Genomic DNA, 21436 nt, shown 5'->3' with positions numbered 1-21436 from the left:
GCTTTCAGGTATTGAATACTATCCTTGTATTCCAAACACCTGATCAGACATTACTGAAGGTCTGGAAACAAACAAAAGAATTATTGAAGCAGTTCAAATAAATCATTACTAAAGTTTTTGTTGATTAAAATATTTACAGCATAGGAGGAAAAAACATACTGTTGCTCACAGACACAGTTTCACAAAATGGAAAAAAGACAATCAAAACCTTTCATTCTAAATTTTTTATGAATTGAATTGAATAGTTAAGGTAAGGAAAATATCTTGGGTAAAACCCACAAAGTAGAATAATTTGCACTTCTGTGCCAATCAAGGTGTGCCAGAATCGAGGTGAATGGTTTGTGTTTCATTTTGTGACAAAATGTTCAGAATGGGCTATCACTGTATTCATCTAAAAAAAAAAAAAAAAAGTCACACTCTGTTCACAAGACTTTAGTCAGATGTGTGAAACTTTTTGAAAATCTTATAGAACTTTTGTTTAATTTCTTTTGTTCTAAGACAGTACACAAAAGGATTTACAAGACATGGACCGAGGACTGCACCAATTAATAAACCTTGGCGTTCCTCAAGAGTTAGTACCACGCCAAACCTGGTGAAGATATTGCGAACAAATGCAGGACAGTAATAAACGATTACACAAATTAAGTGACTCACAAGAGTCACTTAATTTGTATTAAGCATGTATATATATATATATATATATTTACATGCTTCCATCTCCTGTTTCTGGTTGGTGACATCTCTTACTTTTCGACTCATTTTCTCCCTCCCTCGCTCACAGACACATAACGGATATGGCAGTCCAGTCTCCATGTAGCATGGACTACACTGCCGGAGGCTACATTTTTTAGGGCTATGCCTGTAACACTCTGCCTATTGCCTTTATATTAAATCATTTTTGTGAATAATTTTTAAAAATATTTCTTCACGTCATTATGCGGCCGCAAGTAGAGGTGACATGGGCCGCAAATGGCCCGCGGGCCGTGAGTTTGAGACCCCTGCTCTGGATACTGTGAAAAACAAAGTCTTAAATCAGAAGTACTTGACTCCCTCGTATAACTAGGAAATGCATAGCTGTAGCAGATAGCAGATCTATAACAAAGCCATTTGTAAAGCTAAGGCATGCTTATTATTCATCATATTAAAGAAAATAAGAACTGCACTTGGTTTCTCTTCAGCACTGCACCCAAACTGAAAAGAGTAAGCTGTGTTAACCAAATATTCTTTTAACCGTAGCTAGTAATGATTTTGTTAGTTTCTTCACTAAATTTTAAAAAAATTCTAATAACTGTCTCACAGATGTATCATTACGTCCAGCAACTTCCATTACTATTGATATTTATATAGTCTTAATCTCTGATTGATGCTTGTTCAGTAAACACTTCCTTAAACCATCAATGTGTCTATACGATTCGATTAGATTCAAAGACCTACCATTAAATATTGTTCCATTCCAAATAATAGGGCCATCTCTATTAATGGTCTATGTGCCACAGGCTTCAAGGTAGCAGTAATTAAAACATTAATCAAAAAGCCATCACTTGACCCAGCTACCTTAGCTAATTATATTTCAATTTACAACTTTATTTTATGTAAACAATTCTTCAAAGAGTAGTTTTAAAAGAGCCAAATGACCATTTGTTAGAGGAATGATTTTTTTTGAAGAAGCAATTTAATGCATATTAAGCTGAATATATTACCAAAAACGTGTCTCTTATTTTGTCAATGCAGATGTAAGAGTTGCTGCTAGCAGTGCTAAGCTATTTGGCAGAGAGGGTGATGTTATCAGTACGAGCAAGGATCTTGCCAAGTTACTCGTGTCACTTTTTCCAGATGTGTCCTCACAAAGTAGCTTTATTTGTTTGTTTATTTTACGTCTCTCTGATGTATAATCATTTAACAGACCAAACTGAAATGTCTGTCAAAATGTAGCAGCCATGTCAACTATGTTAGGCTGTTTTTGGAGACATTCATTCATTTTGATCATTTTTGAAATGCAATAAAAACTCATTGCTGGTTTCCAAAAACACATGATCAGACACAACTGAAGGTCTGGAAACAAGCAAAAGAATTATTGAGGCAGTTCAAATAAATAATTGCTAAAGCTGATTAATTTTTGTTGAATAAAATATGATTATTTACAGCGTAGCAGGAAAAAACATACTGTTGCTCACAAACACAAAAACAGTTTCAGTAAATTTAAAAAAAAAAAATCGAAACCTTTGTTTCTAAATTTTGTATTTTTTTATTGAAAAGTTAAGGTGCAAATATCTTGTGTAAAACCCACAAAGTAGAGTAATTCTCACTTCTGTGCCAGAATCAAAGTAAATGGTTGGTGTTTCAAACATTTTGTGATAAAATGTTCAGAAAATTTACACCAACATCAATTAAGACTACTACTGTATTCATCTTAACAAAAAAAAAAAGTCACACTCTGTTCACAAGACTTTAGTCAGATGTATGAAACTTTTTGAAAATCTTATAGAACTTTTGTTTAATTTCTTTTGTTCTAAGAGAGTACACAAAAGGATTTACAAGACATGGACCGAGGACTGCACCAATTAATAAACCTTGGCGTTCCTCAAGAGTTAGTACCACACCAAACCTGGTGAAGATAATGCGAACAAATGCAGGACAGTAATGAACAAATACACAAATTAAGTGACTCACAAGAGTGCTCCCCATTTTCTTTTTTTCATTATTTGAAGATAATTTTACAAAAAGTAATATTCCACAATATGAAAGACAAATGAAAATGAAAGTGAAAAAGAAAATAAAAAATGAGACAATGGCAACTTCATTGAAATATTTTTCTGGGTTAACACAGGTTGTTCTTAATACAGCAGCAAAGTCACAGAAAGTGTACCTGAGCCTGGAGCTGCAGTGTGGGAGGAGGACAACAGTTGCAGGCATATAAAACACAAAACACCAGGCAACGAACCACACGATAAATGTAAGAACAAGAACACGTGTGTTTGTTAAATAACTTTGATACTGGAAAGGATAAATTATTGCAATGAATCTATCCAATGCCATAACTGCTAAAACAAATGACTCCATTGATGTTCCCAAAGCGCCAACACACATTTGAATTAAACACTCCACATAGGATATAGTATTAACACCTGCGAGTAGAACCCCAATCATTGTTGGACTGCAACTGGAGGTGTACATTATATCAACAACAGCAAGGTTGCAAATCAGAAGATACATCGGTTTATGTAATCTCTTGTCAGAAATAATAAACATGATATTTATCATATTGGCAAGAACAGCAAGAAGATAGACTATTAATATAACCACACCAACAGCAATAGGTCTACTGAGTGTGTCAAAACCACCTATAATAAAGTGTGTTACATTGATTGAAGCATTCTGTAAAGACATATTCTGTTTGGAGGTTTAAGAAGAAGAAGGGAAAAAAGGAAAGCAAATCTGGATAAAATACGTGGTAAATCTTCTTTATCAGACTTCACAGACACCTCTGAGCTCAGTCAAACACCTTTGCTTTTACTGGGCAACATTTAAACTTCTCATCTTAAGGCTTTGGAAGAACAGTAAGTTTTGATTGGAGAGCTCCCTCTTCCAGTCAAATTAGTCTATATTGCATCAGATATTGCAAAAAGATGATATAGAATACAGGGTGGGCCATTTATATGGATACACCGTAATAACATGGGAATGGTTGGTGATATTAAAGTCCTGTTTGTGGCACATTAGTATATGTGAGGGGGCAAACTCCTCAAGATGGGTGGAGACCATGGTGGCCATTTAGAAGTCAGCCATCTTAGATACAACTTTTGTTTTTTCAATAGGAAGAGGGTCATGTGACACATCAAACTTATTGGTAATGTCACAAGAAAAACAATGGTGTGCTTGGTTTCAACATAACTTTATTCTTTCATGAGTTATTTACAAGTTTCTGACCATTTATAAAATGTGTTCAGTGTGCTGCCCTTTGTGTTGGATTGTCAATGTAACCCTCTTCTCCCACTCTTCACACACTGATAGCAACACCGCAGAAGAAATGCTAGCACAGGCATCCAGTATCCATAGTTTCAGGTGCTGCACATCTCGTATCTTCACACCATAGACAATTGCCTTCAGATGACCCCAAAGATAAAAGTCTAAGGGGGTCAGATCGGGAGACCTTGGGGGCCATTCAACTGGCCCACGATGACCAATCCACTTTCCAGGAAACTGTTCATCTAGGAATGCTCGGACCTGGCACCAATAATGTGGTGGTGCACCATCCTGCTGGAAAAACTCAGGGAACGTGCCAGCTTCAGTGCATAAAGAGGAAACACATCATCATGTAGCAATTTCAAATATCCAGTGGCCTTGAGGTTACCATTGATGAAGAATGGACCCACTATCGTTGTACCCCATATACCACACCAAACCATCACTTTTGTTGTTCCAACAGTCTTGGAGGGCTCCATCCAATGTGGGTTAGTGTCAGACCAATAGCGATGGTTTTGATTGTTAACTTCACCATTCACATAAAAGTTTGCCTCATCACTGAACAAAATCTTCTGCATTAATTGAGGGTCCTGTTCCAATTTTTGTTGTGCCCATTCTGCAAATTCTGTGCGCCGATCTGGGTCATCCTCGTTGAGATGCTGGAGTAGCTGGAGTTTGTAAGGGTGCAATTTATGAGTAGCTAATATCTGCCGAAGGGATGTTCAACTAATGCCACTCTCCAGTGACATGCGGCGAGTGCTACGCTGAGGGCTCTTGCTGAATGAAGCTAGGACAGCCACTGATGTTTCTTCATTAGTGACAGTTTTCTTGCATCCACAACACTGAACCAGTTTCACGAAACTTAGCAAGCAGTTTGCATGGGAGATGAGTGGTCTCGTAGGGTGTCTTGCATTGGAATCTGCTGCAATGATCCAGTTACTGCGTTCACCAGATATCAACACAATTTCGATCCGCTCCTCACGTGTTAACCTCTTCGACATGTCAATGGCTGCGCTAACGGCTGTCTAAATGACTGGGGTAAAGTTTGTATCATGCGTGCTTGTTGTTTTTGTCTGCTTCCACTTGTGTTTGCACTAGGATGATGTCGGCGTAAATGTGTAGTCATATTCGTTGTGTTCCCACTAGTGCTATCAGCGTTAATCTCGTTAAAATATCATTAACGCCTTAACGCCGCAAATCTCCTTTAACGAGTTACTGCGGATCGCCCCGTGCGTGGGGCTGGACGGCGTCAACACGTTAACGAGCTAACTGCGCTAACGCACTAGTTCCCACCAATTGAGCATTGCGTGGCACATCCGACATACGGTTTTACTTTTGTCCATGACACACTTACCATCAGGGTCATGCTTCACAAGAAAACCAAAATAGTTCCAAACGCCAGATCTGAATGAGTGTGGGGGAGGTTCAATTTTGGGTAGCGTTGAGGAAGTTGCCATGTTGCAACGAGCTCAACTTCTGTCTCGCTAGCTTGCGCTGCGCTCAGTGGATCTGCACTCAACAGTGCAGCCTAGGCGGAGTAGTCGAACACTGAGCTCTCAACACAGTCAGCATCGTCAGAAGAAAAGTTGATAAAATAAATTAAACATTTTGTATTGTTCGATACATATGCGTACCGAACCGAAAGCACTGTATCGAACGGTTCAATATCGATATGAATATTGTTGCACCCCTAATGGTTACGTGTGAGTCCGGAGTTAGCGCAGTTAACCACGACTCTGTGAAGCACATCAGGCTGCACTCCCTGTAGCTCCTCTGAATTCGGGTAAGAGCCGCCAGCTCGTCTACTTTGTTGGGGAGAGATCTCACATTCCCCATAATAATAGATGGAATTGCTGGCCAGTACCTCCTAACTTTACTGCGACACCCGATCCCAGCCCGAGTACCGCGTCTCTTCCTCCTCACCTCGCAGGGAATGTTGGCTTGCTCAGCGGAGGCCCTGAGGGCTAACAGCTGATCCCTGCTGTAAACAGTGTTGGGAAGGTTACTTTTAAAATCTATTCCACTATAGATTACAGAATACATTACCCAAAATGTATTTTGTAATGTATTCCGTTCTGTTACTCAATGAGAGTAACGTATTCTGAATACTTTGGATTACTTAATATATTATCATGCTTTTTTACAACCAATGAATGTCCTATTGCTGTGTGATTTAGTACTATTACTGAAGGCTACTCGCCATACCAATAGCAACTAGATTTTAAAACCTTAATATAAAATGAGTAACAGTAGGGTGGACATTACGCAAGGCTGCACTTTTTGCAGTCATCTCATATAGAAAACTATTCCGCGCGTATATAAAACAGGCCCGCAGCTCCGAACCGTAGTAAAGGGACCTTTGGCTAGTACGTTGGGTTCCGTGTCAGGCTCGTAGCCAAAAACTAGCTTTACTTTGTTGTCTGGGTCAACTTTGCTAGCGAGAGAGAGAGAGAGAGGCATTTAAAGGCTGCTCCAGCGGAATTTATTGTTTCAGAGCAAAACAGGAACACACTGTACAGTCGAGTCTTAATAGCTTTCCTTTCAACTGGGTTCGTCAGGCACTCTTTTTGGCTGCAGTGGTTATTATTATATTTACATGCTTCCAGCTCCCGTTTCTGGTCGGTGACAAGTCGTACTTTTCCACTCTCCCTTTTCAACCTCCCTTGCTCTCACAGACACATAACGGGTATGGCAGTCCATTCTCCCTGCAGCACGGACTACACTGCCCTTGAGGGTACATTCTTTAGGGCAATGCCTGTAACACTCTTCTATTGCCTTCATATTAAATCATTTAAAAAATGTTTCTTCATGTCATTATGAGAAGCGAGATTGAGAAACAGGCATTTGAGCCTCTTAATGTGTGTTTTGTTTGAAATTAAAAATAGAGACGGCATAGCCTAACATATGAAACAGGAAAAGACCGCCGTGTAATCCCTTTATTTCAACAAAGTAACTGTATTCTAAATACCACCCTTTCAAACCAAAGTTAGGGGTTAACGTGTGGGCCATTTTTTCGTTGTTGTGTTTTGGTTTGTTTTTTTTGGCACAACGGTACTTGAGCATCTTACTAGTGCTACTGAAGAGGAGCAAAAACCACAGAGAACAGCCTGTATACTACTGAAAAGCCACTCTCTACAATGTAGGGAACAGGAAATATGTTTTATTTTCCTTCATTTTCTTCAGATTCATTGCATAAAAATAGAGACATTGTTCTGCCTTTTATAACTTAAATTGGATATTATAGTTATAAACTGCCCTAGAGCTCCCTCTAGTGGCTGCTTTGTAATATGGGTTCGGTTACTTTGGGAAAGGAAAAAAATGAGAACGTGAAGAAGAAATAAAAGATGGCGGAAAGTGATACCATAATGTTATTGTTCTAAGCTGATACGGACCTTAAAATGTTGTTGACTTAGACAAGATATGTCTGTAAGTATGAGTGTCGATAAAATAATTATTATCTTTTGTTTTGTGTAAAAATGGTACGATAATTTGTACATTTGAAAGTTTTATCTTGTTAGCTTGCAGTAAGAGTGTAACAAGCTAGTTTACAATGTTAGTTAGCTAATACAGTATTTTGTACTTTCAGTTTTACGATGGTCAAAGAGAAGACAATGGTCAGAGGCCATTCTTCAATAAATCAGCGCAAAAAGGAAAATAAGTCTGGTTATTGGAGCATCGTTATCTCGCTGTCTAGCTGGTGAAACCAAGAGACTCAGGGCGAGGACAGCATAGACATCCTCCAAAGAGATACTTTTTTACTTTCTTACTTTGAGTAGATTTCAGTGCCTGTACTTTTTTTTAATTAAATAAAGAAGTTGAATCAGTACTTCGACTTTTTAGGATTTTTTAACAATAGTATCTGTACTTTTACTTAAGTACAGATTGTCTGTACTTTTGCCAACTCTGAAGCTCACCATGCACTAAAAAATGGCCCAAGACTCCATAGCACATACAGCCTGCTCAGTTTTTTTCATTGTAAATGGCATTTGTGTTGTTAATCCAGTCAAGTTTATTGGTCAGATGAACATTCAGGTACTTATTTGCGTTCACGATCTTGATGTCCATTCCCCTCAGAGCTGATGCCATCTGGATCTGTTGCTATCCTTGTTTTGATCCTCCTGAGTTTACACTTTACCTCGTTTATTGCGGGTTGCATGTTGGAACTGGGAGCAACTGTGTATAGAGATTGACAGACCACGTGACTTTCGCGCATTGCATGCCGTGAACTCGTGGCAAAACAATCCAAGTACCGCATCAAATGCAAGCATTTGCAGCACCGCAAAACATTCATTCTTCGGTTCCAATAAATTCTTGCTTTTTCTTTGCCCCCCAAAAAGGTATGTACAAAACGAAGGAGAACAATGCCGGTCCGTACAAAGACAGACTTGATGAAAAGTCAAAGAAAAGATACGAGGAAAAAAATCAAACCAGTGAAAGGGTCAGACCCTTACATATCATAAGTTTACCAGTCTCACAAATCGTCTTCATAAATACACATTCGTTAACCGTTTATTAATAGGACCTTTGAGCTCAATGGTAATTAATTAGTAGTGGAAATAATTTCTGGTACGCATTACAGAAATGTAGCAGTGACAATAATATTGTATGCTGTAATTGCACTGGGCAATTAGTGATACAAAACAACTGTTTTATCCTGTGAATAAAAGTATATGTTTTTGTCAATGTACCATGGTAATAACAGAAGCGAAACACAATATTGTGTCAGGACAATTCACTATTTATGCACAATAAACAAAGGAGCATAGCGCGACAATTTCTGTTCAGCGCCAGACTTGCTTGTAACCTATATCACTAATTATGTTAAGAAAAATGACGCATTAACTACAACAGCAGACTGACCTTTGTGGGAATGCTTGGAGCAGACTAACCTGTGAGCTGGAGTGTTCTGGGACGTTATATTTGATCTTTGAATGGCTGCAATCAAGTCGCCTCTTTGTTACTTCGGAAACATGGCTCGAACAATTTCTCTTCAACGACGTAATCCGATAACAACCGATCTCTTTACCCGTCGGCTTCCTGTGGCTGTCATGCGACCGGCTATTTCAGTTAATAATGCAACAGCTTCTTGCCATTTTTTGTGTTTCTTTTTATCGCTGTATAACTGATTTCAATTGAAAGCCTGCGTGCGCTAGTACCTCTTGCCACGAGTTCCCAGAATTCTTTGCGGTTTTACCCCTGAGTGACGTCACATTTTCAATCTCTATTGAAAGTCATGGTTGAGGGGGAGGGGCAGCACACTGGGAATGTAGTGGAAGTGCAAAGAGGAGCTGAGGTGGGAGTAGAGCTGGGGCGCTCCCCAGGGGCGCCATGTTATGATGGCAGTAGCTGTAGGTGCAACAGTGGGGACAAACATGGGAGAGGGGTTGATGATGAATCAAATGTGCTGAAAAAGGGATTCAGCTTTTTTCTGACTTAGTGTTCCTTACATACGGAGGACTGTGTTCATTATAACTGGAAATGATACTAAGACATCTCTACACTGCACTAATAGCCCCTTTCCACTAGCACCTACTCAGTTTTTAGTCGAGCCGCGTCAAGTAAAGCCGAGTAGCTCATAGTGAGAAAGGGCAATAACTCCCAATCACTGCTCTCACAGCTAGAGATTGACGAGGTACAACACAAATGCTACGGCAAGGAGGAGTCAGGACGCCAGGTCAGGGGGGCGATATCATCACCCCCACCCGAGATTGGGTACATAGCCCCAAGTGCGATAGGAGAAGGATCGTTGAGTGCGAGAGGAACTGACCTGAAAAATAGGATCATGGCCAAGCTTGAAACCTGGATCCCCCGTAGCCGGTTACCAAGATTACGTGAAGTTCCCTCAGAAGGTCTGCTAGATGATGTTAATGCAGCACTACGGACAATACCTACAACCACGATTACCGACACTAATAATAATAATAATAATAATAATGGATACTTTATTGATCCCCATGGGGAAATTACTTGTTTTTCTCTGCATTTGACCCATTCACTCAGTGAAGCAGTGGGCAGCCCACTAAGCAGGCGCCCGGGGAGCAGTGTGTAGGGACGGTACCTTGCTCAGGGGTACCTCAGGGTAGCCGTTAAGTGGATTCGAACCGCCGACCTTCCGATCATGGGGCGACCACTTTACCTACTGAGCTATCCCTGCCCCACTTAACAAGCTGATCTACAATACGGCAGCAGTGATCAGTGAGATGCTTGGCTACAAGTTGAACAGCGACAAGGGGCAGTACCCTCCATGGAGAAGGAGGCTAGAGGGCAAGATCAAAGTAGCACGGAGGGAGGTTAGCCAACTAACGGAGTTGCAGAAAGGTAAGACAAATAAGGTGCCTAAGAAATACAGCAAGCTGTCCATACCTGAGGCCTTGGAAACTGCCAAGCAAAGACTCACAGCCTTGGCCAGCCGCTTGAGGAGGTACACCAGAGAGATAGAAGGCAGGAGAATAAACCAGCTGTTCTCCACAGAACCAGCAAAGGTGTACTCTCAGTGGCAAGGGAACAATAAGAGAACAGCACCACCAAGGCTGGAGACGGAGCAATACTGGAAGAGCATATGGGAGAAGGATGCAACCCATAACGGCAATGCTCAGTGGCTAGAGGATCTGAGGGCAGACCACAGCGACCTCCCTGAACAGGGTCCAGTAACCATCACAGTGGCAGATATCCAAGAAAGGGTCTCCAGTATGAAGAGTTGGACAGCACCAGGGCCCGACATGGTTCACGCCTACTGGCTGAAGAAGCTGACTGCACTCCACGAGCGTTTGGCAGCACAAATGAACCAGCTGCTAGTTAACGAGAGACACCCGGAATGGCTAACTGAAGGCCGGACGGTCCTGATCCCCAAGGACCCCAAGAAGGGACCGGTCCCCTCCAACTACCGACCAATAACCTGCCTCAGTACTACATGGAAGCTCCTTTCAGGCATCATATCGGCTAAGATGAACAGGCACATGGGTCAATACATGAGCGGGACACAGAAAGGAATTGGCAAGAATGCCAGAGGCGCAAAACACCAGCTACTGGTAGACAGAACAATCAGCCGAGACTGCAAGACCAGACTGACCAACCTGTGCACTGCCTGGATTGATTACAAGAAGGCCTATGACTCAGTGCCCCACAGCTGGATACTGGAATGCCTAGAATTGTACAAGATCAATGGGACCCTAAGAGCCTTCATCAGGAACTCAATGGGGATGTGGCATACAACACTAGAGGCCAACTCCAAGCCCATAGCCCATAGGAGATGCTCTGTCCCCACTGCTGTTCTGCATAGGCCTGAACCCCCTCAGTGAGATCATTAACAAGACTGGCTACGGATACCGACTACGGAACGGAGCAGTTGTCAGCCACCTCCTGTACATGGATGACATCAAGCTGTATGCCAAGAGTGAACGAGACATCGATTCACTGATCCACACTACCAGGCTATACAGCAATGACATTGGAATGTCGTTCGGACTGGAGAAGTGTAGTCGGATGGTAACAAAGAGAGGGAAGGTAGTCAGAACTGAGGGGATTGAACTACCAGAAGGCAACATTGCAGACATAGAGGACAGTTACAAGTACCTGGGGATCCCACAGGCGAATGGGAACCATGAAGAGGCCGCTAGAAAAGCTGCAACCACCAAGTACCTGCAGAGGGTCAGGCAAGTCCTGAGGAGTCAGCTGAATGGTAAGAACAAGATCCGGGCCATCAACACGTACGCCCTGCCCGTGATCAGGTACCCTGCTGGGGTAATAGGCTGGCCAAAGGAGGAGATAGAAGCCACTGACATAAAGACAAGAAAGCTCCTTACCATGCATGGAGGGTTTCACCCCAAGTCCAGCACCCTGAGGCTGTACGCTAAGCGGAAGGAAGGGGGCCGGGGACTGGTGAGTGTCAGCACCACAGTCCAGGATGAGACAACGAACATCCAAGAATACATTGGGAAGATGGCCCCAACTGACCGAGTGCTCAGTGAATACCTCAGGCAGCAGAAACCCAAGAAAGAGGAGGGAGACGAGGAACCATCATGGAAAGACAGGCCCCTGCACGGTATGTACCACCGGCAGATAGAGGAGGTGGCTGATATCCAGAAATCCTACCAGTGGCTGGACAAAGCTGGACTGAAAGACAGCACAGAGGCACTAATCATGGCAGCACAGGAACAAGCTCTGAGCACAAGATCCATAGAGGCTGGGGTCTATCACACCAGGCAAGACCCCAGGTGTAGGCTGTGTAAAGATGCCCCAGAGACAATCCAGCACATAACAGCAGGGTGCAAGATGCTAGCAGGCAAGGCATACATGGAACGCCATAACCAAGTGGCCGGCATAGTGTACAGGAACATCTGTGCAGAGTATAACCTGGAAGTCCCGAGGTCAAAATGGGAGATGCCCCCAAGGGTGGTGGAGAATGACCGAGCTAAGATCCTGTGGGACTTCCAGATACAGACGGACAAAATGGTGGTGGCTAACCAACCGGACATAGTGGTGGTAGACAAACAGAAGAAGACGGCCGTAGTGATCGATGTAGCGGTTCCGAATGACAGCAATATCAGGAAGAAGAAACACAAGAAGCTGGAGAAATACCAAGGGCTCAGAGAAGAGCTTGAGAGGATGTGGAGGGTGAAGGTAACGGTGGTCCCCGTGGTAATCGGAGCACTAGGTGCGGTGACTCCCAAGCTAGGCGAGTGGCTCCAGCAGATCCCGGGAACAACATCGGAGATCTCTGTCCAGAAGAGCGCAGTCCTGGGAACAGCTAAGATACTGCGCAGGACCCTCAAGCTCCCAGGCCTCTGGTAGAGGACCCGAGCTTGAAGGATAAACCGCCCGCAGGGGCGTGCTGGGTGTTTTGTTTTTTTTTTATATATATATATATATATAAAATCACTGACTTTCAGCTTGTTGTGTTTGTGGATATATGACTGACTTTAATTATTAAACATTCGCACATAAATAAGTGACGTCATATTCAGTACTTTTGACAGTTCACTCTTTGGCCGCTCCATCTTATTAGGAAAATTCCACATACATAAATGTCAATTTCAAAACTCAACCCCATCATTTAATTTGTTTTTGATTGAAGTTGAATATTACTTAAACTCTCTTAAATTAACTTCCAATAAAAAAAGGTTTATCATTGATTGAAATTCATTCAGAAATGTTTAACAAATGAGCTGTCACAACTTTCAAGTACAAAGTTGTTATGAAGTCTGTCACATTTCCCCCCTTTTTTTCTTTTTTTCTTTTGTATCCTTTATTTATTTATCCTTCTTATTTCATTGTACTGTATATTGTTACTCTTATTTGCCTTGTATGTCTACTGTACAAACTGAACTGGAATGACTGACTGTTCGCTTTATAATTTCAATAAAGTTTTGAAAAGAAAAAAAAACCCTCTTCGGCCGCTCCCTTCTGCCGTATTTTGCGGCAAAATTATCCACACCCACCGCCGCGCTATGCATTGTGGGATATATGGGACCACGAAGCGTGCACCGGACCACGCTATTTGGGGAAATCGACGGCGCATTTGGAGTATGCATTTGAAGTACACTTCAAATTGGGACAGCTATCGTCGCGTGGCGGTGACGTAACCGCACTTAAAATGCGTACTTCAAGCGTGCAGACCCTGAATTGGGACACAGCCTGTGTCTTCCCCTACTCGGTGTCACATTGTTAACGTCTGTTCTCCCTCTTACCTCCCTGTGTGTTCTGTTTACCTGCATGCCAGTTTAGTTATTTTCCGGTATAGTTAGTTTTCTGTTCAGTCACCACTGCAATAAAGCCGGTTTTTCTTAATTCACTTTCGCTTCCGCGAGTCCTGCATTTTAGGTCCTTCTCCTCTGTCACACTAACCATATGCCTGTCCTTGTTCACTTCATCCATGAACCTGCTTTGAGGCTGTCATCTTTTCCTCCTGCCTAGTAACTCCACCAATGTCCTTTGCTCAGTATATTCACTGTACATACTCTGCAGATGTCGACTGTTTAAAATGATTAATGCATTTAATGATTTGTTGATTCTCAACTGTTTGGGACTCAGTGCTTTACAATTCTGATAAGAAGAAAAAAAAGTTACCAGTTAAGAGTTAAAGGTTAACAAAACTGAATAAATAATTTTTTGAATATCATATAGATTTTATTTTTTATTTCTTTTGTCCTAAGGCAGTACACAAAAGGATTTACAACAGATGGCCCAAGGATATTCGCAATCAGGCCATTTACTTTATCAGACAAAGTAAAAGAATTTGAGAATTAAATATCATATCCACTTATAAACAGCAGCGGATTTTTCACGTGCTCAAAGCAATAGTCACTTTTCTTTGAGCTTCTCCAGTGGTCAGTCAAAAACACACTGGCTCTTTCTTTTTTATACATGAGCATAAAAGGCAATACAAGGCAAAACAAAGCTGAAAACTATCCCAAAGAGACCTTAAAGGGATAGACTGTAGAAACAAAAACAGGTACAAATTGAGGCTACAATTTTGCAGGCCTGACTACTTATCATTACCGGTTCTACCTGTTGAAGTTCAGAATCTGACTGCTGGGCTGTGGTCAGTATGCACTCAACTTTAACTTCACTGTTGGTTTTTGGCTAGCTTTATGTTAGCATGCCGTCTGTGCAGCCAAAGTTGTGTTAGCAGCCAAAGAACCAAAGAACCTTTGCAGCAATACATAATGACATGATTGTAACTCTAATGTATTTGTTTAATGTAGTACAGTAACATCTAAAATTACTGCATTACTGAAAAATATAATGTGATTACAGTAACATGTAATACCTTGCCATCATAAATGGCACATTTTATTTATATAGCAGCAAATCACAACAGCACATCACTTTCAAAAGTCGATCACTGTTATCTAGTCCACTCTAATGATATTATATATCACTGATATGATACTTTTAGTAAGAAAACTTTCTTTAGGTTTCTCATTTTTTAGGTTATGTGAATGCTATAGGTGTAATATACAATTAACTGTTGTTGTGTTCAGCTGCTGGTTAACAATCAAAAAAGTTTTGTCTTTGGGGCAAAGAAACATGTTGCCTCAGTCTACAGATACTCAGAAGCAACAACACAAATGAGCTACACAAGGGAGCTAATTACCATCTTATGGCAACAGTGGTCTCATGTGTGTAATTAAAGTGTGTGTCTTCTATATTTGTCTTTGCTCCTCACCGTATTCTATTCTCAAAACACTCTTATGCAATGTTGTTTTCACCTGAACAGCCGTGGTTATTTTTAAGTTTAGCATTTGAAAGTATCTAAGAACTATAAACATTAGCTCACCTTTTAGTTAAGTTCAACAGAAAAGTTGAAATATGAATGCTGTAAAGTGCCAAAAACAAATGAACCGAGACCACACACACACACACACACACACACACACACACACATATATAGAAAAAAGAAAAAATTGGCTTTCTTACCCTTTTTCAAGTCAAAAAAAATATTAAAGCACAAAATATTAAACAGCAGGTTTCTTAAAGACCATTTTTACTGAGAGGTGTTGCTGTTTTTCAGCTTTATTTAAAAAAATTTGAAACAGTGTTAGGGCAAAAAACCTCATCATTTTTGTTGCGGGGCCTACTCATCTTCTAAGCAATTACAATAAATTTTAATCGTATTAAATGAAAGAACACAAGAAGACACATTATTGTGTGTTTCGCGCCCCTTACGCGGGCTTACAATTTTGTGCATGTTATGTGCTTATGACCTTGGGCCTTATGTTGTGAAGCAATCTAAGATGTGTGATTAGAGAGCATCATTAAACACAAAGGGGTTTCAGCACTTCTACCACAGTATCAATTTAGGTGCACATTGGGGTTTCATTAAGGTGCAGTTGTTTACTCCTGTGGGATTTATAATCCATTAGCTTCAGAGCTAATAAGCGGTAGGGTAAAGTTTTCCTCCTTAGACTGTCTGTGTCTTTTTTTTTTCCTATTATAAATCACAACAAGTAATATGACCATTGCACTTTGTTACTTATCCTTACCCGTTTTGCTCAAGTAGCGAGTTGAGCATAATCAGCCGTTGTACAGTTGATTTTAAGTTCAATTCAATTCCATTTGAATTATATAATACTAAATCACAACTGACCCCCCATGGCACCCTATACTGTAAGGTAAAGACCCTACAATAATAGTCAGAAAACCCATCTCTTTCTGAAAAATAAAGACTGTTCCATGGGCAAAAGAATCAATAAAAAACCCACAAACTTTAAGATGTCATAAAATAAGATTTTAACTTTTAATTTTCCAAAATGCAGGACAAGTTCATGAATCTCTAGTTTGACAAACTGGGGCCTCACTGGTCCTCAGCAAGGATCTTTAAAAAACAAAGAAGGTGCTTTAACTTAAATCCAGCTCAAACAAAAACTGCACTTTATATAATATGATCGAGTCATACAATCTTCAGCAAATACACAACTATTCTTTTTCCTAATCTTCTGACTTATTGTTGAAGATCTTTTTTGTTTCCTAGAAAAAAAAATCATTAATCTGGGTCTGATTGACTGTATATTGAGCACTGACTGATCCACAGAGAATATAACAATGGCCTATAGCACACCTTCATCACAAAAACATACTGCGAGAAGTTTTTTTAAAAAGAGAACCAGCGGGCAACTCAGCAGATTATGCTGCCACGGTGTATGAGAAAGGTAAGTGTAAAGTGAGCGAAAGGAAGTCTGAGTCATTATTATGTTATGTTATGTGTTATTCATCCCATAAAAAAAGATTATGTCATGTATGTTATGCAGTCAGGAACATGTTTAGTTGTAACATAAATTCCCAGACCTAAAGGAAAAACAAATGAGAACTAAAACTTACTAAAATATTCTTAACAATATGCACAAAGTACCAAAAATTACTTTAAAGCACAATGATTTCAAGGTATTATAAATTTAAATGTTACCATTTATCTTAACATTGTGGGTTTTCCAGTGTTCTCAGGAAATTTCTGCTCTGTCATGCCTGAGAGAAATCATAGCAGTGTGACTGAGTTCATCCTTACTGGATTCGCTGGCCTTCATCAAGAATACTATGGTCTTGTCTCAGCTGTATTGTTTTTTGTATATTTGATAACTCTGATAGCAAATGCTACAGTTATTTTTTTATTTGCAACCAACCGCAGCCTCCATAAGCCAATGTATTATATCATTTTAAATCTGAGTGTATGTGATATTCTCTTTAGCACAACCACTTTACCTAAGATCATAAGCAGATATTGGTTTCGATCAGGAAGCATTTCATTTACTGCCTGTTTTATCCAAATGTACTTTGTTCACTATCTTGGTTCAGTCAATTCGTTTATTCTCTTTCAGATGGCTTTAGATAGATATTTGGCTATTTGCTATCCTTTCAGATATTCACTTGTTCTTACAAAATCTAATATTTTAATTCTCAGTATTACTGCCTGGATTATTTCCAAGGCATTCCCTCTAATGGTGGTTATTAGAGCATATCCTCTTCCTTACTGTGCCTCAAATATAATCACTCACTGTTTCTGTGACCATATTGGTATAACAGTCCTGGCGTGCACTGACAGGACCCCTTATGCCACTCCTGCCTTTACAGCAGCAATGGTTACACTACTGGGGCCTCTGGCATTTATCATTTTCTCATACTGCTCTATTCTTATAGCAGTGTATAAGATAGCAAATGTGCAAGGCCGCCTGAAATCATTGTCCACTTGTAGTACTCAGCTGATTATAATCTCCCTTTATTTTTTACCCAGATGTTTTGTATATTTAGCCAGCGTGGTTGGCATTACATTTAGTGCTGATGTGCGAATAGTGATCATCATGCTGTACAGCCTTGCCCCACCAATGATCAATCCACTCATATACTGCTTAAGAGCAAAAGACATGAGAGAAAGCTTGTTGAAGCAATTTTGCAAAAGAATTGTTCCACGAAAAGCTCAGGTTGCAGCTATTAGTAACTCATAAGTTAACATATCTTTTAAACAGGCCTTAATGTAAATCATTCTAAAGGGAAGGCAAATAGATTGTCTTGTTGTACTGCATTTATGAAAGAAACCTTTGCTGGATTTATGTAAAAAAAAAAAAAATGATGTAGTTGATGTTCAGTGGTGTCTGTTGCAGGACACAGAGGAACAAAAACTAAAAAAATATTTGTAAGCACTTCCTGGAATGTGACAGAATATGTTTATTGCTTCTATTGACCCCGTTTTTCTACTGATAAAACAAACCAGGCTATGAACTTCTCACGTGCTTTTTTTCATGTGTGTATGCCCTCACCAAATTTAAAATTCTTCTTACCTACTCCTTCTTATTAAAATCGAGTCATTTTTTATGTCCATTTTTTTTTTTAATTTAAAGTTATACTAAGTAATTTCTTAAGGTTATCTAATATAAAAAAATAATAGTTTCCTGATAAATATACTTTAATTAATGTGTAATTACACCACCCAATTATTCATTTGGAAATATAGAGGAGCAGGTGCTGGTTTGTGGAAGTTTCCCCACCATCTTGAATACAGTGGCCAAGACATTCTACCTAATAACATTTTTATGTATGTTGCTAGAGACCAGGCACATACGCAGTACTCTTTGTAAGTTTTTAAAAGTTGTAACTTTTAATTTTAGGATACCAAATATGTTTTTCAAACTATATGTGATCACTTCATATGCATCTTTCTCATAATGCCTTTCACCATGCGCTCTCTCCTGCCTTATTTCCACTTCATCCACTTTCTCCTCACTTTAAGCTTCATCTTTTGAACTAAAGTCTGGACTCTAACACAAAAAATGGCCATAAACATGCTTATTTATCCTCCATATTCCCAATCGCAATTATTTATTGTCATCAGATTACACACGCGACTCTCCAGTTTCCTGACAGCTGAAAATGGCTGACTAAACAACAAGAACAGCTTAGCTGCGAGTGTACTAAATTCACATTTTTCCCTCTGATAAGCAGTTTGACTGTATTCTCACATCACATGAGAGTTTATTCACTAAGTTTCCAAGTGCAACAATGTTTGATCGACTTCAAAGGAAGCTTCACTAATGCTGGCTAACAGCAGATAACAGCAACAAAAACAGCATTGCGCACTGACAGCCTCCTTCAGAGTAAATCAGTAAGGACACTAACAGCGGTAAACAGAATGATGAAAGACATCTATCAAATATCTATACTGTTTCACAAGTTTAAAATGTTTTCTGACTGCCCTTGTAACAAGGTATCCATTTGTTTTTTCCTGTTTTTGCTTCATTCTGTGGCTTTAATTTTTGTTGAGTTTTTTTTTTTTTTTTTTTAAGAAGAAAATCTTTTCACTGTAACTGTGGAATGAATTAATTCTGCTGGCTGTAAAAAAATATGCAGTTAATAAATTTTTTTTTTTTTTAAACATGATTTTAACCTATTTATTATTGAATTTAAAGGACAACATTTAGAATAGTGTTATATTTAACTTATAGCACCAGTGAAAATTCACATTAAAAAAAAGCTAAAATTGCTGTTCAATGGGGGAAAAAGCAAACAACATTTTTGTGTGTCTCCATGTTGGACGAGCATGTGAGTATTTGTATGTGTGTGCATGAGGCTGGAAATGCATGCTTGTGACATAATTTCCTAGGGGTTAATAAAGTATTCTGATTCTGATTGTATATGTCTATGTGTCAGGTCAGGTCTTACACTCTCACTCTCTCAGAACATCTTAGGCTCCCTCAGGTGTGATGGCCTATTTCCCCCCACCACACTCACTGCCAGTTGCTGGTGCCAACACACACCGGTGCATTGGTGGTTCTCTGTGTCTCTGGGTGGGTGTTTGGCTGTTTAGTGGCTCACTCCTGGTGGCTGCTTGGTGGGGCCTGGCTCTATTGGGCCCCTGCTGGGGGTCTCTGGGCCCGGTACACAGTCTGCTAGCCAGATTGCCTGTGGAGCCCGCAGGCTCGCCGCTGAGGCCTCCTGTGGCTTCTGCACCATGGCCCCTGGGTGATCCCTGTCAAGGGCTCTCCTTAACACTTTTCTAGGTGGGTGCTGTGATTGCTCTTGTACTCTAGGGGGGCTATGGATGTCTGGGGCCTGGGTCTCCTCCATGCCTGCTTTATGAAATGGGGTCAAGGCTGTGGCTCCCCAAACCTACTATTAGATACTTAAATGGAGAAATCTTATGAGCACAAGCTCACACACACAGGTGTGCACACAAGCGTACAAGTTTTCACACATGTGTACAAACAGGTACTTACAAATGCACACTATATTAGTTTACTGCTGCCTCGAAACATGGCGTGTATCATTAATACTGTGTCAAGTTGACCAGTATAGTAAAAGCCGTAATGGTGCAGTTGGGAAAATAAATCTGTTGATCATTTTTTCTGACCTTCAAACAACTGTTCTGATTGCTACACTGCCAAACAGTACAGGCAATAAATCACATGTTTTGTAAGGCAACAAGTTAGCAAAAAAAAAAAAAAAACCTGCACCAGGGCAAACCTCCACATGCCCCACTCCTGCTAAACAGGTGAAAATAGAATTATGAGCAACAGGACTTAGTGCCACTAAGTCTTTGATTTTATTTATTTTCTGCTGTGTTTTACTTGCATCTATTTGAAAGAGTGAGTGTAAAAACAAAAAATGTTATTTTATATGCTGGAATATGCAGAAAATAGGTTTAAATGTTAAACAAATTTCTTCAAGTCAAAGACTGTTGCATATAACTTTTGCTTGATGCAATGTGCATAAAGTTAAAAGATTAAAACTAATAAAACAAGTTTTAAAAAGAGACTTTTTCATTTGATTACATTTTATATGATAGATTATGCAGAATAAGTAGAAAGGTCTGGGCTAAAAGTTCTATTGCTTTATTACGTAATCAGGTTTTGTATCATGTTTTTAAAATGTAATTAAGTAGCTAAGAACTTTTGAAAATAAGTGATCAGTAAAGTGATGGGGTACTTTTTTGGAGGAGTAATCAGCAATTAGTTACTGATTACTTTTTTCAACTAACTTGACCAACACTGTAAACAAACGCTGTGCTTTCAAAGCAAGAAATATCATTTTCTAACAACAACAAAAACAATCCTAGATGGCTTTCAGCTTATTTACGACTAAATTTAGCTCATTTCTGTCAAGGTTGGCTGAAGGAGAACCCAAATGCTGGACTTTTAGAATGGAGAAAGTTTGTTTATTTACACAGAAAAAAGTGCCAACAATCCACAGTGTGTGCTTTTCCAATTCCCCGTGCAGTGATTCCTCTCCGTGATGCGTGGTAGTGCTTCGTCCTCCCTGGTGCTTGTGTTCAACTGTGTACTGCTCCCTGCACACGTTTCCGTAATCAACCTGGAAACAAGAGATGCCACAATGAGTACTGTCCCATCCACCGGCCAACTAAACACGTTAACCATTCCAACAAGAGAGTATTGAAAACACAAGCTCCACACTAACTGTATTTCTAGTTTAACAATCCCATGCCAACTGCTGCTCCACTGCTCTCTTAAGTAGAGCCCCTTGATTAGGC

General features: G+C 40.1%; 2 protein-coding genes across 2 annotated transcripts; one reads left to right on the top strand and one right to left on the bottom strand.

The window, feature by feature from the left end:
* Window positions 1-2448: 2448 nt before the first annotated feature.
* Window positions 2449-16058, bottom strand: LOC308401053 (olfactory receptor 4D2-like; the record flags this gene model as incomplete). The annotated part of the gene is made up of 4 exons (XM_080889113.1): window positions 2449-2688; window positions 2867-2878; window positions 3106-3287; window positions 16052-16058. The coding sequence occupies 4 exons, from the start codon at window positions 16056-16058 to the stop codon at window positions 2449-2451; spliced, it is 441 nt and encodes a 146-aa protein (XP_080745239.1).
* Window positions 16059-16279: 221 nt separating this feature from the next.
* On the top strand, window positions 16280-20329 carry LOC308401233 (olfactory receptor 2AT4-like). Its single transcript, XM_080889367.1, has one exon. The coding sequence runs from the start codon at window positions 16923-16925 to the stop codon at window positions 17898-17900; it is 978 nt and encodes a 325-aa protein (XP_080745493.1). The 5' UTR covers window positions 16280-16922; the 3' UTR covers window positions 17901-20329.
* The last annotated feature ends 1107 nt before the right edge of the window (window positions 20330-21436 follow it).

The sequence above is a fragment of the Rhamphochromis sp. 'chilingali' genome (assembly GCF_963969265.1).
Source record: "Rhamphochromis sp. 'chilingali' genome assembly, chromosome: 8".
Classification (NCBI taxonomy): Eukaryota; Metazoa; Chordata; class Actinopteri; order Cichliformes; family Cichlidae; genus Rhamphochromis; species Rhamphochromis sp. 'chilingali'.
This window is presented reverse-complemented; position numbering and strand designations above follow the sequence as displayed.

What these genes read in the sequence shown, in the direction of transcription:
- LOC308401233 (XM_080889367.1), top strand. Translation starts at nt 16,923, where the DNA reads ATGCCTGAGAGAAATCATAGCAGTGTGACTGAGTTCATCCTTACTGGA.